General features: G+C 41.0%; 1 protein-coding gene across 13 annotated transcripts in view; it reads right to left on the bottom strand.

The window, feature by feature from the left end:
• Positions 1-13,907, bottom strand: part of Dgki (diacylglycerol kinase iota) — a 340,467-nt gene that overhangs the window by 126,274 nt on the left and 200,286 nt on the right. For 9 of the 13 annotated variants that reach the window (XM_048786882.1, XM_048786881.1, XM_048786888.1 and 6 more), the window contains 2 exons: positions 12,085-12,284; positions 7,929-7,991 (listed from right to left, as the gene is read on the bottom strand). In XM_048786882.1, coding sequence (XP_048642839.1) covers positions 7,929-7,991; positions 12,085-12,284 — 263 coding nt within the window. The remainder of the gene's footprint in view (positions 1-7,928; positions 7,992-12,084; positions 12,285-13,907) is intronic. The other 4 variants (XM_048786891.1, XM_048786883.1, XM_048786890.1 and 1 more) reach the window with 1 other exon arrangement.

The raw sequence follows: 13,907 nt of genomic DNA, 5'->3' as shown, positions 1-13,907 counted from the left end.
GACTTTCTACACCTACGCAGACATGAATAATTCATCTCTAAGCATAAATTTTAAAAGCAACAGAGATATAATTTTAAATTGTGAGTGAATCCTTAATGTATTGTGCCCTTACGTAAGTGTACTGAATGCTGAGCCGTGTGGCGTTGGCTTGCAGAAGAACACAGGAGCCATCCTCCACGGTAGATGCACACATGACCCATCCTGATAAGCCTATTTCAAACCGAACACTGCAAATAACTATTCTAAAAGATTTTCCAAATTCTTTGGCTGTGCAAGAATTTATTTTTAACTGGGTGTCTCTTTGAATTTTTTTCTTGTAATAACACTTGAACTGCAAACCTCTAACACCAAAGAGTCACACATTTGAAATGCTCAAAATTGAGTTCTAAGTTAGTCCCATTCCACTGTTTCTTAAAACGTTTACATAGTATGATTTGATTAAAATATATAAATCACACACACACACACACACACACACACACTCACATACACACATAGGAAAACACTTGAGTTTATTTTTACATGGAGTTCAATGCCTTAAATGCTGTCTTCAAAGCAAATAGCCCTGGAATTTAATTCTGGATTTATGTATAGTATGTTGGAAGCAAGTTTTCTACCATTTCTTGTTCTCAGTGTTCTCATCTATAGAATGAGGATAATACAATTTGCTACCTAACATAGCTATTAAGTTGTTATATTGATCACATTGTGAGATGCATGGTAGAGCATGGATGCATATTACCTCCGTGTCTAAATGTAAAAGTCCACTTGGGTTCTAGCAGTCAGCAAGGCCAAACATTAGCTAAGTCCCTAGGCAGCAGAAAGCCTGGCCTCCTGCTCCATTCTCAGAACCATAGAAGACCCTGTGGTGTCCCATGACAAATCTTACCTACTTCACCCTTTGAAGCAAATTTTCACAGGATTCTGAATTTTACCATAACACAACTTCAAAGCTGATAAGTATCCCAACGATCAAATGAATTTTTTAAAATATCTTTAAAACTGAAATGCAAAAGTGTAATGTACAGTCAGTGTCATACAGGCAGGTGCCTGGCTCCCCCAGATGCTCAAAAAATAGAAGGAGGTTACCACGGGGAAGGTAGGGTTATAGAATAAAGGGGAGATGCTCCAATCAGAGGCCTGTGCTCTGCACCTGCTTCCGCTTTTCCATAGGTTACGGATCTCCCTGAGTGAAAGGAAGGCCCAGCAGAAAAAGGGAGATCTTGGGGAAACGTGCAGAAAATGTAGTGGAAAAAGTCTATTATCTCAGTTGCATCTGGACTCTACTTGGGGAATTAGTAGGGGAGGAAACTCAAGTAGCCATTACTTCCTGTCCTTTGGAATTTCCCACTCAGCACTATCTTATGGACTAGCAGAGAAGAATAAATAGCAAAAGAAGAGGAAAAGATGGCCTCCGGATCTGACTAAGTCTGGTCACTGTGGACAGTGGAAATCATTAGGAAGATAACCCAGAAGAGTGGGGGATCTGAAGAGAGGAAAGAAGAAGAGAGAATCAGCAAAGCTTACCAGATTCTTTCACTAAAAAATCTGAAGAACAAATAGTTTTGCTTTCCAGAGAGCCTGAAACTAACTTCTACACTCCACTGTCTGGCCTTGGGCGCAACCATTTCTTTTAATTCTATGAACAAAACAATTCTCTCCTGTTTTTTTTTTTTTTTAATATATGAAACTTTACATTTTTCTCTGTTACAGGAGTGATGCATGTTTGTTAAAATCAATCAGAAAATACACAAATTCAAGAAAAAAAAATACCTGTAATTCTATCACTCAGAGATTAACACCTTGGAATGAAATAATAAAAACAAAAGCATGAACAACAAACCTAATTGTGATATCTGGAGTGCTTAGCCCTTTTGGAACCCTCAAAACTAGTTTTTGGAACCAAAAATGATGATCTCCAAATTACAATCCATATATCAAGAGCCTGGACAGATTTCTGTTCCAGTCACACAAATACTTCTGGAAGGACAGCTGGCCCTTGAGTGCCATTTATCCTGAAATTCTTACAAAGGTCTGGGCTTGGCCACCCATAGCTTAATTCATTGAGCCAAACCATGAGTGATGGATGTCTCAGGTACTTCAGAGGAAGCCTCATGGCTTATAAGGGCACACATGCACATCTCTACTTTGGCAATGTTTTTGCTACTTCCAACAGAGTGCAGGATGTGGTAGAGTGGAGTTTACAAAGAGAAGGAAGGAAAAGAAAAAGTGTTCTGCCTAATGCATATCCAGTCTTATTTTCTAATTGGACATCCCAGTACTCAATATACGAGATACACAGAACTTTTGCAACATATTACACAAATTTCAGAAAATGTCAGTACCAAAACTCTGATGTGACTAAATGGAGAAGAGAATTAAGAACTTTAGAAATCAGTTCAAAGAGTCTGCTAGATTACTTCCCTGGCCAGAGGCATGCAAACACTAACCCATCTGTGGCTGGTTTGTATTCTTCAATCATGAAGATTGATGGTTCTCAGTTCTTTATTTGCAGCTTTTCAACAATAAAATTCTTAAACTCAACCCAAGACAGAAACTTAAGGGAAACTGGCCTATCAAAAACTATTTCTTTTTCTCTTAGTAAAACTCCCTTTCCTTTTGGAATAAAAAATCAATTTTCTTTCATCTTTTACCAAGATGCCCTCATTTATGGAAAGCAATTTTGGAATGTTGAATCATATTGAGCCAGTAGTTAAAGATGACAATTTATACTTTTCTCATGGATCTGTGTCTAACTTTGCCTTCCCCAAGGTAATAAGCAAACCCACACAATTTAGCATTGGGAACATCCTGTTTTGGTTTAAATCATAACTGCTGTGCAAGATGGCATGCTACATTTAACATATGTTTGTGGCCGTTCACAGTGCACAGAGCTGTTTTGCTTAGTTTACCTCTGGCACTCTCTGAGTCCCTGCAGTGGGTAGGAAGGATGGATGATGGTCCTGGGTTTTAAAGGCAGTGGAGATGCTCCCAACCCAGAATGGGGGAAACTCATACCATCTTTATCCCCCACTAAGTGCAGCTATAAAACCTGGTCAGATTTCATATGAGAACTTTGAAAAGTAAATGATAGCGGTAAATTAGAAGAAGACCTGAATTTAAAATACCATCACACTGCTGGTGAGAACCCCACCCTCCCCCCATAATCCCTGGCCTGGCCCTCAGGTGGCCCTGGGTGCAGGGAGTGACAACTCGGGAGATGCTTGGGCACTGGCTTGAGTTCCAGAATAGGCTCCTCTGGATGCTGAGAGAAATGGGGGAGAACTCTCTCTCTTCCCTTTATTTTCATAGCCCCAGAACTGGGGCCATTTTGCTATCCTGGCAGCTGTGGGAGCAGCCATGACAAAGGACTTCAGGTGCCAAAATTACTACCATCCGGAAAAAGAGGGGTCTCCTTCCAGCGCACGGTGGCTGTGATGCCCAGAGGCTTCCCTTTCTCCTCCTGTGATATCCCCGCTCATCAGTGGACATGAACACTCTCGCTGGAACACTGTGGCAGATGAGAAATCCAAGGCCTTAGTTTTCTGGCTAAAGGACTGAAAGAGGGAGCCCCAGCAAACCAGAAAGTACCAGGGATGCTGACAGAGAGGGAGGAGGTCAGAAAACAACCCCATAGGGAGGTCTATGGACTCAGGGTTTCATCCCTTGGTGGCAGCTACATGGCTCTGGCCCTCAACATCACGACCCAGACATTAGGAACTGGACAGGACAGACCCCGCTCACATCCCATGCTAGCCAAAGAGTGCCCACATCAGACAGGTAGTCGAGCACTGAACAGCCTCTGAAAAGGAAGCTCACACTGTGAGCTTCAGGAGGCTTGTCCACACCTGGGGCCTGAGCTTAGCCGAGTCAGCTGCCTACTTGACAAATAATGAAGTTCCACCTTGAGGAGCTGGAAAGAAAAGAAGATAATGAATCCCAACCAAGCTGAAGAAAGGAAATAAAAAAGGGCAGAAACTGATTACATTACAAACAAGAAAGCAATCAAGAAAAACCAATGAAACTGAAGCCACTTCTTCAAATAAAAGAACAAAATCAATAAGTGACAATTAAGAGTGATAAAGATAACAGAAAAAAAGAGAGAGATACAAATTACTCCTATCAGGAATAAAAGAGGAATAAGACTAGAGACCTCACAGACACTAAAGGAGCAAGGAAATACCATTAACAATTCTACATACATTAATTCATAACTTAGATGCAGTGAACAAATTCCTCAAAAACATCAAACAACTTTTTTTTTTTTTTTTTTTTTTTTTTTTTTATAGAAAGGAAACTCACCATGTTCAAATAGATAACCTGAGTAATGACTCCTAAAATAGATCCATTGATATTCAGGGCCTTGCTAAATTGCCAAGGCTGGCCTCAAACTTGTGATCCTCCTGCCCCAGCCTCCCACTGGGATTATAGGTGTGCATCAGCTTGCCTGGCTCTTAATTGAACTCTTAATTGAATTCACTGCAAACTGGAAATGACCCAGATATCTTTCAGCAGGTGAAGGGATAAACACCCTGATAACCTCCTACAATGGAATTCAGTTTCAGCTATAAAAAGCAACAGATGACTGATACATGTAACAACGTAGATAAAACTCAGGGATGTTGTGTTCAATCAGAGAAGCCAGCTAAATAGTTACGAATTGCATGATGCCATTTAAAAGGTATTCTCAAAAATACAAAACCATAGTGAACAATGGTTGCCAAAGGCTGGGAACTAGGGAGGAGGGATTATAAGTGGGTAGAATAAAAGGCAGCATTTCTGGGTGATGCAGTGATCTGTACCCTGGTTATGATGGTGATTACAGGAATCTATCCATGACTCAAACCCTTGGAACTGTGTGAGCACCAGTGAGCTGCAGAAAGGCTAATGTTCCTGGATGTTAACTTTAAATATTAGAAAATAAAAGCAAACATAAGAAATATTCAATAAAACGTCAGTCACATGGAAGTACAACCAGAATCTGTCCTGGGACGCTTGTCATATTATATTGTAATCATAGGGTAGGAACTCAATTAGCTCTGTTCTTGGTATGCTCACCCCCCTCCATCCCCCCAGGGAAGAAACCTTAGCTTTCTGATCTCTAGTTTCAACATCCCACTGAGTATCTGGTATCTGAAATAAGCACTCAATGTTCTTTGAAAGATGAAAAAAAAATGAATTAAGTATAAATTGGGTCACATGGTTTCATTTTGATGGGAGAAAAGCAGGAGGGAAATGGAACCTAATGAAAGGGAGCTACTAAAGGATAAATGAACTCAAAAAAGAAACATTTTATAGTTTCATACGCTTTGGCATTTGTTAAAGAGGAGCTGGTAGTTGGAGCATTTAATGTGACTTTTCATGATTAACGAAAGGTAGTTGTGTGTGTTTGTGCTTCAAGGAAGACTTTACCAGGAAACCTCTTAATTTTAAAGAATGTGTTAACTTCGTGACGTGGCAGATTTGTGGAGAAATATTCTTTGTTTTGTCCTCTAGCAATGAGCCACTAAATACCATTGATTAAAATTCATCAGCTTATGTGTGGTCATATGTGATCAAAACAAAAAAAAATTGAGAATTCTTCTAAGCATAAAGCTGAAATTTTGCAGGGACACAGACCTTAGTAGTATGTTGCAATCCCTCACAATCCATGCATCACACTGTCACCCCTGTGCATTCTCCCTCCCCCAGAAAAGCCACTAGGAAGCACGTGAGAAAGGATTACTTTAAAAAGGATTACTTCAAGCTGCTTCAAGAAAGCAACATTTGCTTGGGGAACAGCAGAAAAAGAGGCTTCTCTGAAAGAAAGGATCATCTGTTTAAAAAGAGAAAAAGAGAGAGGTGCTCTGAACTGAGAATGGCAAATCTGAGAGCCGAAACGAATCAGAAAATCTCAATGCATGATGATACCAGGGCTCTTGACTTTCATGGGGACCAAAGCCATGTTAACATGATTTTTAAGTATTTCTGAAAATAGCCAATAACAGTCTGAGAGTGGATCAAAGCTAATCTATCATGGCTATAATATAAAAAGACATAAAACACATTGATACACTTGGCCTTTCTCCATTCTCCTTGCTCCTTAGAATCAGATAAGATTCTGTTATCTGATTTTTAAAATAACACCCAGATTGAATACATTTTGATTACATAAATGTTTTATTGGTTATACATAGAAAACCTATAACATATAGCATTTAATATATGTCACATACAGATATGAAATATTTTCTGATTGATATTTAGGTTTTAAAGGTGGACAGGGCTTGCTATAGCCCATGGAGACTAGCATGGCAATCCACCTCACTGTGGCACACACACAAAGCCCTGGAAGAGACACGGCGAAAAGGTAAATGCCACCTAAACTGAACCTGCGGTGGAAATACAGTGACTACTGACACATTTCTGTTGTTGACATTATCACTGGAGAGACAGCTTTGCTATCTATCACTGGAACCAGCAACAGTAAGGATCATTATAAGCCACTCATCAAACTCAAGTTTACTGAACACAGAAAGTAGAATCTGCTCCAGCAATAACCTTCAAATTAGAAATTCATTTTCTTATTGATTTTTGACTGCTCAACTTGAAGCCCCATGAAGCAGTGCTTTGTGGTGTTCACCACTAGGTATACAGCATAAAATAGCTTCTGACAGTAAGAAAATGCAGAATAATTATTTTTTCATGAATATACATTTTTAATAAATAAGACTAGAATTGAAAGTAAGATCTAAACTAAACTTCAGGAATTGCTTTTCAATCCCACTAGATATATTCTTCTACTCATTCATTCCACCAACCAACCATTGTGGGGTTTCAGAACACTACGTGTTAGACCTGTGAACAAGGCCAGCAACACAAAGATCCCTAAGAAGATATTGGCAATGATCTGAAATAGACCTGTCAACAGTGGGATATACAGATAGCTCATTGTGATTAATACCAAGTTAGACCTCGGGAGCTATAACAGATTCATCAATAGTAAGCTCCAGTGGGGGTGTAATTAATTCTGACAGTAAGACTAAGGAAGAAGTCTTTGGGAAGCAATCGTTCCAGTGGGCCTTGAGAGATACACACACAATCCTGACTGATGAGAGGCAGCAGATTGTCGATGTTTAAGAGCAGGAATTTTGAATCCCGATTGCCTGAGTTTGAATCCCAGTCTGAGTTATTGGCTTTGTGACCTTGGGCAAGTTGCTTAGCCTTTCTGTACATCAGATTCCTTGTATACACAACAGAGAATGATTTGGCATAGTGTTGTCGGGAGAGTAAGTTAACATACGTAATGCTAGGTAAGTACATAGGAGGTGGAGAAAAGGAGGAGGACAAGACAGAGGAAGGGTATCAAAATATCCTAATGTGAAATCCTACAAAAAACATATCTTCCTTTTATTTGGTTGGTTTTGGCAGAAAACAAATATAATATCCTGAGTACATTGTGCACAGACTACTAAATGGATCTAAGAATACATTTTACTAACTCGGTCCCAGCCTGGGCCACTGACCTTTCATTACAGTGAGAAATATTCACGTACAGACACCCAACACTCCACACATAACATTGGGGGTCCACCCACACATCAAGGGGGTAGGCACTTCCTTCAACTCTACCCCAACCCACAGGCGATGGAGGGGTCTAGGGCTTTGTCCGCAGTCCAAAAAAACAGTGCTTAGTATGGGATGCTGTAGGAGCCCCTGCAACCTGAATGAAACCATTAATCCTAAAGGATGGATGCAGACAGAGAGCATGAAGGGTATCAGAGCTTCCGTTTCAAATCCAAGAAGGGGACCAGACAGCAATCGTGGCCAGGAGGTGTCCTCAGCAGAGCAGCAGACCTGTGAAGGGAAAGGACGCCGCAGGTAGTGGAACCCTGAGGAGCAGGAGAGGTTGGGGACAAAGTGTAAAAACGCAATGGCACTGTACTCACATGGAGAAGGAGCCGGGGGGAGCAGACACTCGCCTCAGGTCCGCAGCTTGCACCTGGTGGATGCTAGAGGCGGCGGGGAATGAGCAGCGAAGACAGAGTCAGCAGGACAGCGTGGACAGACAAGGAGCAAGCCGGGGAGAGAAAGAGAGACACACAGAGTTTAAACAGAAATTAAATGAGCGCATCACCAACAATGGTCGAAAGGAAAATCAAGCCAGTCATGGAAATCATCCAGAGAAGCCGGTGACAGCAATGAAGCCGACAGGACACATGGAAGGGGCTGGTTCCAGGCAAGCCACAGACGGACCGGACACAGGCCAATGCGGGAGGGTGGGCTGCGGGCACAGGAGGCGTGGCCATGGCCGCCCTTGCTTCATTCAGGTCATCCAGGACACCAAGGAGAGGAGGCACACACTTCCCCATGGAGCCACTCGCTGGCCTCCCACACCCCTCCTTGAGATTAGCAAAGTTATGCTTTCATCCAGCCTTCGAGATTCCCCAGGCTGTGCAAGAACACTAGCACCCAAAAACCTGGAATTATTCGATATGTATCCTCTACTCACAATAAAAGAATATCAAAACATATTCTCCAGCATCATTATATTTGTGATTTTTTAGATTTGTTATGTTTGTAATGGTTTCTGAGAAACACAGTGATCGAGATGGCATTATGAATCTCCTCCAGGGGGAGTCACTGATAGGACAGGCACTGGGATCCCAAGGGGGAAACCTGAGGGCCTCCCCAAAGAACAGAGACAAATAAACCCGCAATTGCCCCATTTCAATAAACTGTGTGATGAAAGCAACCAAGCCAAGCAAGGGGGCAATTAACACCTAGAACTAGAGAGAAAGGACACTTAGGGAAAGGGATACTTCTGGAGCCTGAAGAAAGGAGGACAAAGAAGGCAATGACCAGGAAGGCTGTGAAGCTGAGGAATGGGGCTTTTCATTTCTGGAAAAACCATCGTAGCTGAGTATTGGAAGAGACTATGTGAAGGGCAGCATCAGAGGGTGCAGGGAAATGAACCCCAGGATATTTCATCAATGCAGCAAGAGGTAACTCATATGGCCTTGGAACTAAGGCTGTCTTACAAGGAGAGAAGACATTCAGGGAGAGAGTCAAAGACTTGGGCCACAAATAGAAGGCAGATTTCAAAGAAAGCGGTGGCTGGTCTGCAGATGTCAAAAAATACACTTGACTGAGATGACTCCACAGGTCACTGTGAATGAATGGAGGGTGGTTCCATTCACACACCTGGATGGGTTAGGCTCATGTGGATGGCAAGAAGGTGAAGCCGAGGAAATCATTAAAGAGTCCAGGTTTTAGCATATAATTTGAGGATGTTATGGGATACTAAGGTAAAAATGTGAATTAAGATATTTGGGTATGATTTTTCAATTTTAAGGGAAAAAACAAAAACCCAGGCTGAAGTCAGAGGTCTAAGATGCAACCTCCCAGAGAAAGGTCAGATTCAGGAGGAAGAGCAGCACTGTCCTGGTGAAAAAGCAGTTGTGCAGGGAGCCACAGCCTGAAATCTCAAGCCGTCCCAGTTCCATGCTGTGTGACAGGCACATTCCTTAAGATGACCTGAATGGCTGGCCTTCCCTTATGGGGAACACACACAGGTGTGTCAGCTAAGATTCTAAAGACACTGTAGAGCAGTTCCCTTTCTCCTCTAATATGAAAGAAAGGAGAAATAAAACAGAAAAAATGAAATAAAACAGAAAAAAAAAATTAGTCCTAGTGGATAAAGTAAGAAGAAAGGAAACAAGGAAGAAAGGGGGAAAAAAAGGTAGGCAGGAAGAAAGGAAGGCAGAAAATAAAGGAATGAGACGTCTTTCAAGTAGCTCTTCTTTACATGCAAGAGTGAACTTCACACACAATGGCTAGGTCAGAGGAATGCTTGGAGTGCCAGAGGTGGAAGGAAGTCTTAAAGGCAAGCCCGACCTTCAACTTAAAACTCCCTCCACTTGGAAATCCCATGGAAAAAGTTAGATTTCAAAACCTGACTTCCAGTGAAATAGAAGCCATCTAAATGCAAAGGATGAATGAATGAAGATCAAGGTGAAAGAAATCGTTCAGTGAGCAAGTATTAACTAGTAACTAGGTTTTTGCTTTCTTTTAGAAATGTGCTATCTGTATTGATATGCTTAAACTGTGGTGTTGAATAATAGTTTTCCATCTGTACTAATAAAATGTTTGGTTTTTATTCATTTTTAAATTCTTTTTTAAGAAATGAAAAGCATGTTTTTATTCCCATTTTACATAGGTCTTTCATAGGCCTGGGGCTGTTTTGATGAAAACACCACTGCCCCCTGGTGGGGAGAAAGTAACTGCATTTTTGAGGCTGCTTCTTAAATACCTGCCCAGCTAAGTACAGGAAATGACATCATGTGTCATATTTGCCATGAGGACAAAGAAGGGGGAAAAAAGAAAAACTACTTGTATTTAGTTTTACATGAGAAGAAAGCCCACATAAATTCTAAACAATATGATTACTTAGCAAATTTTAATTCTTAACAGAGGGTAAGAGTTGTTGGAATTGAAACACTTGAATACAATTTCATGTCTATAAAATACAGAAACACTAGGCATGAGGCTGTGAGCTCTTTGTTTATAGACATCAAAGACATTTAGCTTCATGATCTCTTCTTAATAGACTATCTATCAATGTGACCTGACCCCATAGGTTATGGTATAACTTCAGAAGTGGCTTTTCATTTATTAGTTCATAGATTTCTGCCAAACCAATGGCTCATGGCTTAACTCTTTCATTTCTAGAGGAAATGTGGTGAACCAGGTACGACTGCTGACATCCCACCTTTGAAACATACAAACTCATCAATTATATATTCAACCTAGAAGAAAGGACAAAGTAAGAAGGATAAAAAGGATCAGGAATGGGCTAGGAGTTTCATCGGCTGCAAAATGTAAATAAAGCAAGAAATTTCACTTCACAGCAGCTCTGGAAGATGAGCTGGGCAACATTCCAGAAAAATCCAGGCTCTGGGGAAGAAGGAAGGAGAGGACCTCTCCCCCAGCCTCGGACTCGGAAGCAGATGCCAACCACAACACTTGCAGAGCCCTGGCTGCCGCCCTTCCTAGACATCTGCCACCCCAGAGAGGTTATGGGAGCCATGGCACTGGTGTCAGCAGTTATTCTAGGAACTTCTGTGGATTATCACCTTGACTCTAGGAACAGGTGGCAAAGCATGTGGCTTTACAGGCAATACTGAGGAAGCCAGCCATTCAGTACAAACAGTAACCATGCATCACAGGCCACAAACAGGAAGTTTCTTGAGGGTTGCTCACTGTGACAGAGAATGGCTCAAGCTAAGCCCTGAAATGGCCTTAGGCAGAGGGACATGATACACAGAAAGTACTCAAAAAGTGCCCCAAAGCCCCTTCTTTCTCCATCCACTTCTCTAATCCCAAACAGACAATTACATCACCAATTGGAGTAAGGCACATCGAAAAACAAATATGCATTCTAAGTTATTGAGTCATTATTGCCTTACCTCAATTCACTTAATCAAAACACCTAAAAACAGGAAAAGAGCCCAATAGGGATACCAGGTGTTTAAGAGTAGAAATAATAGGTCTGGTTAAGTCAGGATTGTAGGATGCTGCACAGAAAAGCAGAACTGAGCTGAAGCACCAAAGTCCACAGGACCCCAGATGGAAACACCAGGAAAGGCACCATTCACCAACAGGCAGAAGGGGATGCGAAATGAACCAGAGGCAAACCACAGGCCAGCACGGCCAACCTCTGTTACTGGAGAAACACCACCCTCCCAGGGACGGGGTAAAGAGCAGGCCAGTTGCATGCCCCTTAAACCCAAACCAAAAGAACGCCTTATGTGGGTACATTGTATGACCCTAAAATCTCTCTTATGATTTTTGCCAGGATATGTGTGTATCCAAGTGGCCAGTGAAGAATCATCTGTCATACAGTAACAAGTAAAAGGGTCAAGGGATCCTTTAATAAACAACAACAGCAAAAAAGAATATGTTCCCAGGAGAGACACCAGGGACTGCTGAGTTTCCTGGGCTTCTCTCCCCTTCCCAATAGCGCGGTCCCAGACCATGCACATGCTCTGCGACCTGCTCGTCAGGGTCTTCATGGGAACCCGGGTAGGCAAGGAGCAGACTCACTCATTGAGTAAAGGCATGGAGGTTCTCCTCTTGCTCTTCTGAACCATGTTGGCCTGATTCCTCAAGGAGATCCGAATCATTGCCGGGGCCAGCCTACAGGGCTCGCCATCCACTTGCATGGGGATGGACTTGTACGTTAGAAGCATGACCTCACGACACTGGTGCAGCCTTTCTCCATGGCCCCCGACTTGCAGGGCAGCCTGCCAAACAAGTTGAAAGAGAGCCAGAAGTTATTCTTACTTAAGAGAACTAGAGACCCCATGTCCAAAGGGATTTTGATAAACATACTAAAATTCACTAGCCATCAGTATAAGAAGAAACATCAGATAAGCTATTTCTACCAATCAGCTAAATAGTCAAAGCTCTTAATGAGTTTATCATGAATTTCCACTGATCACCACTTTTTATTTTATGTATTTTAAATCTAAATTTGGCCACACTATTCTAATACAAAAGCTTTCCCTTTGTATTAATCTATTCCCATTAAATAACCTATGTAAGTACTACAAAAAGGATATAAAGAAACTAAAGTATACTGTGATTAATTTCTAAATTATATTTATCCCATTCTTAATTCTGCAGCCCATCCTTGGTTATTTTTCCAATGTGGGAAGGTTTTTCCTTTGCACATTAACCTTCCTCAAACTATTTCTAACCTGTGTAAGATAAATAGAATGCAGAATGGTAATTACTCAATTAAAAACACTCTGGAGAGCTTTGAGGATGAAAATAAAAACATCACAAGAGCTCAGTTCACCTTGGTAGCCACAGAATGAAGAGTCAAGTTAACACTGACTCTGAGTCAAGTCAAAATTCTCCTGAGTAAAAAAATATGCCTTTCGTATCATTTATCCTTGCAGGGGTGAATGAAAATCATACATTTCTGGTGAATGATATGCATAGATTACACAAATTTTATTCAACAGTTTAATGAATATTTGCATACAGTTAGCATAAAACTTTATCTGGATCACTCTTTAAAAATCTTATAACAGCCAAGAGGTTTCCACACACCCCTTTGACATTTACCACAGTCCTCCTACCAACCAAGTGGCAACCACTATTGATTTCTATCACCATGGGTTCATGTTGCCTCAACTGGGACTTCATAAAAAAGAAGGCACATAGTCTGTAACCTGTGTCTGACATCTTTTGTTCATTTTTATGTTTGACTGACATTTAGCAAATTTTATTTCTTCCCAATGCTTTGGCAGGTGGACGTTTGGCTATTGGCAGTACACATATTTTGGTGGATCTCCTAGGTACATAGAATGGAGTAGAACTTCTGTGTCATTACTTAAGATGAATGTTAACTTTAAAAGATACTGGAAAATTGTTTTTCTATTAACTTATAACGAAGTAAAAGTTTAAAAGTAATCAAACACTAACTCTAGCACAAAAATCTAAAAGACTGACTCTCAGGAAAAGGGAAGTATTTTATCAGCATGTTGCCATAAGGCTCTTTATGAGCAGAGGGAGAAAAACTTATTAATTGAGATTTCTACGAAGCCAATTTGCATTTACTTGACTGCCAGATATTGTCCTTATCTGATATTTTGAATGGACTTTGCATTAATCTGAACAATAAAAAATGATTATAAATGCAAAGAGAAGGAAAAGACAGAGACAAAAAGAAGGAAAATAAAATAGAATAAAAACCCAAACATAACTTACTGAACACCTTCAATGCTGCACATGCTGAACAGAGGGCTTTAGACACATTTTTATTCCATTGGTGGGAGAACAAGAGAGCAAGGGGAACTTCACTTTGGACTTCCACCTGATCCTCCAGGATTTTTTTTTTTTTTTTTTTTTTTTTTGGG

The sequence above is a fragment of the Marmota marmota genome, unplaced genomic scaffold (genome assembly GCF_001458135.2).
Source record: "Marmota marmota marmota unplaced genomic scaffold, marMar, whole genome shotgun sequence".
Classification (NCBI taxonomy): Eukaryota; Metazoa; Chordata; class Mammalia; order Rodentia; family Sciuridae; genus Marmota; species Marmota marmota.
The sequence above is the reverse complement of the archived record's forward strand: the minus strand, read 5'-3'. Positions and strand labels throughout refer to the sequence as shown.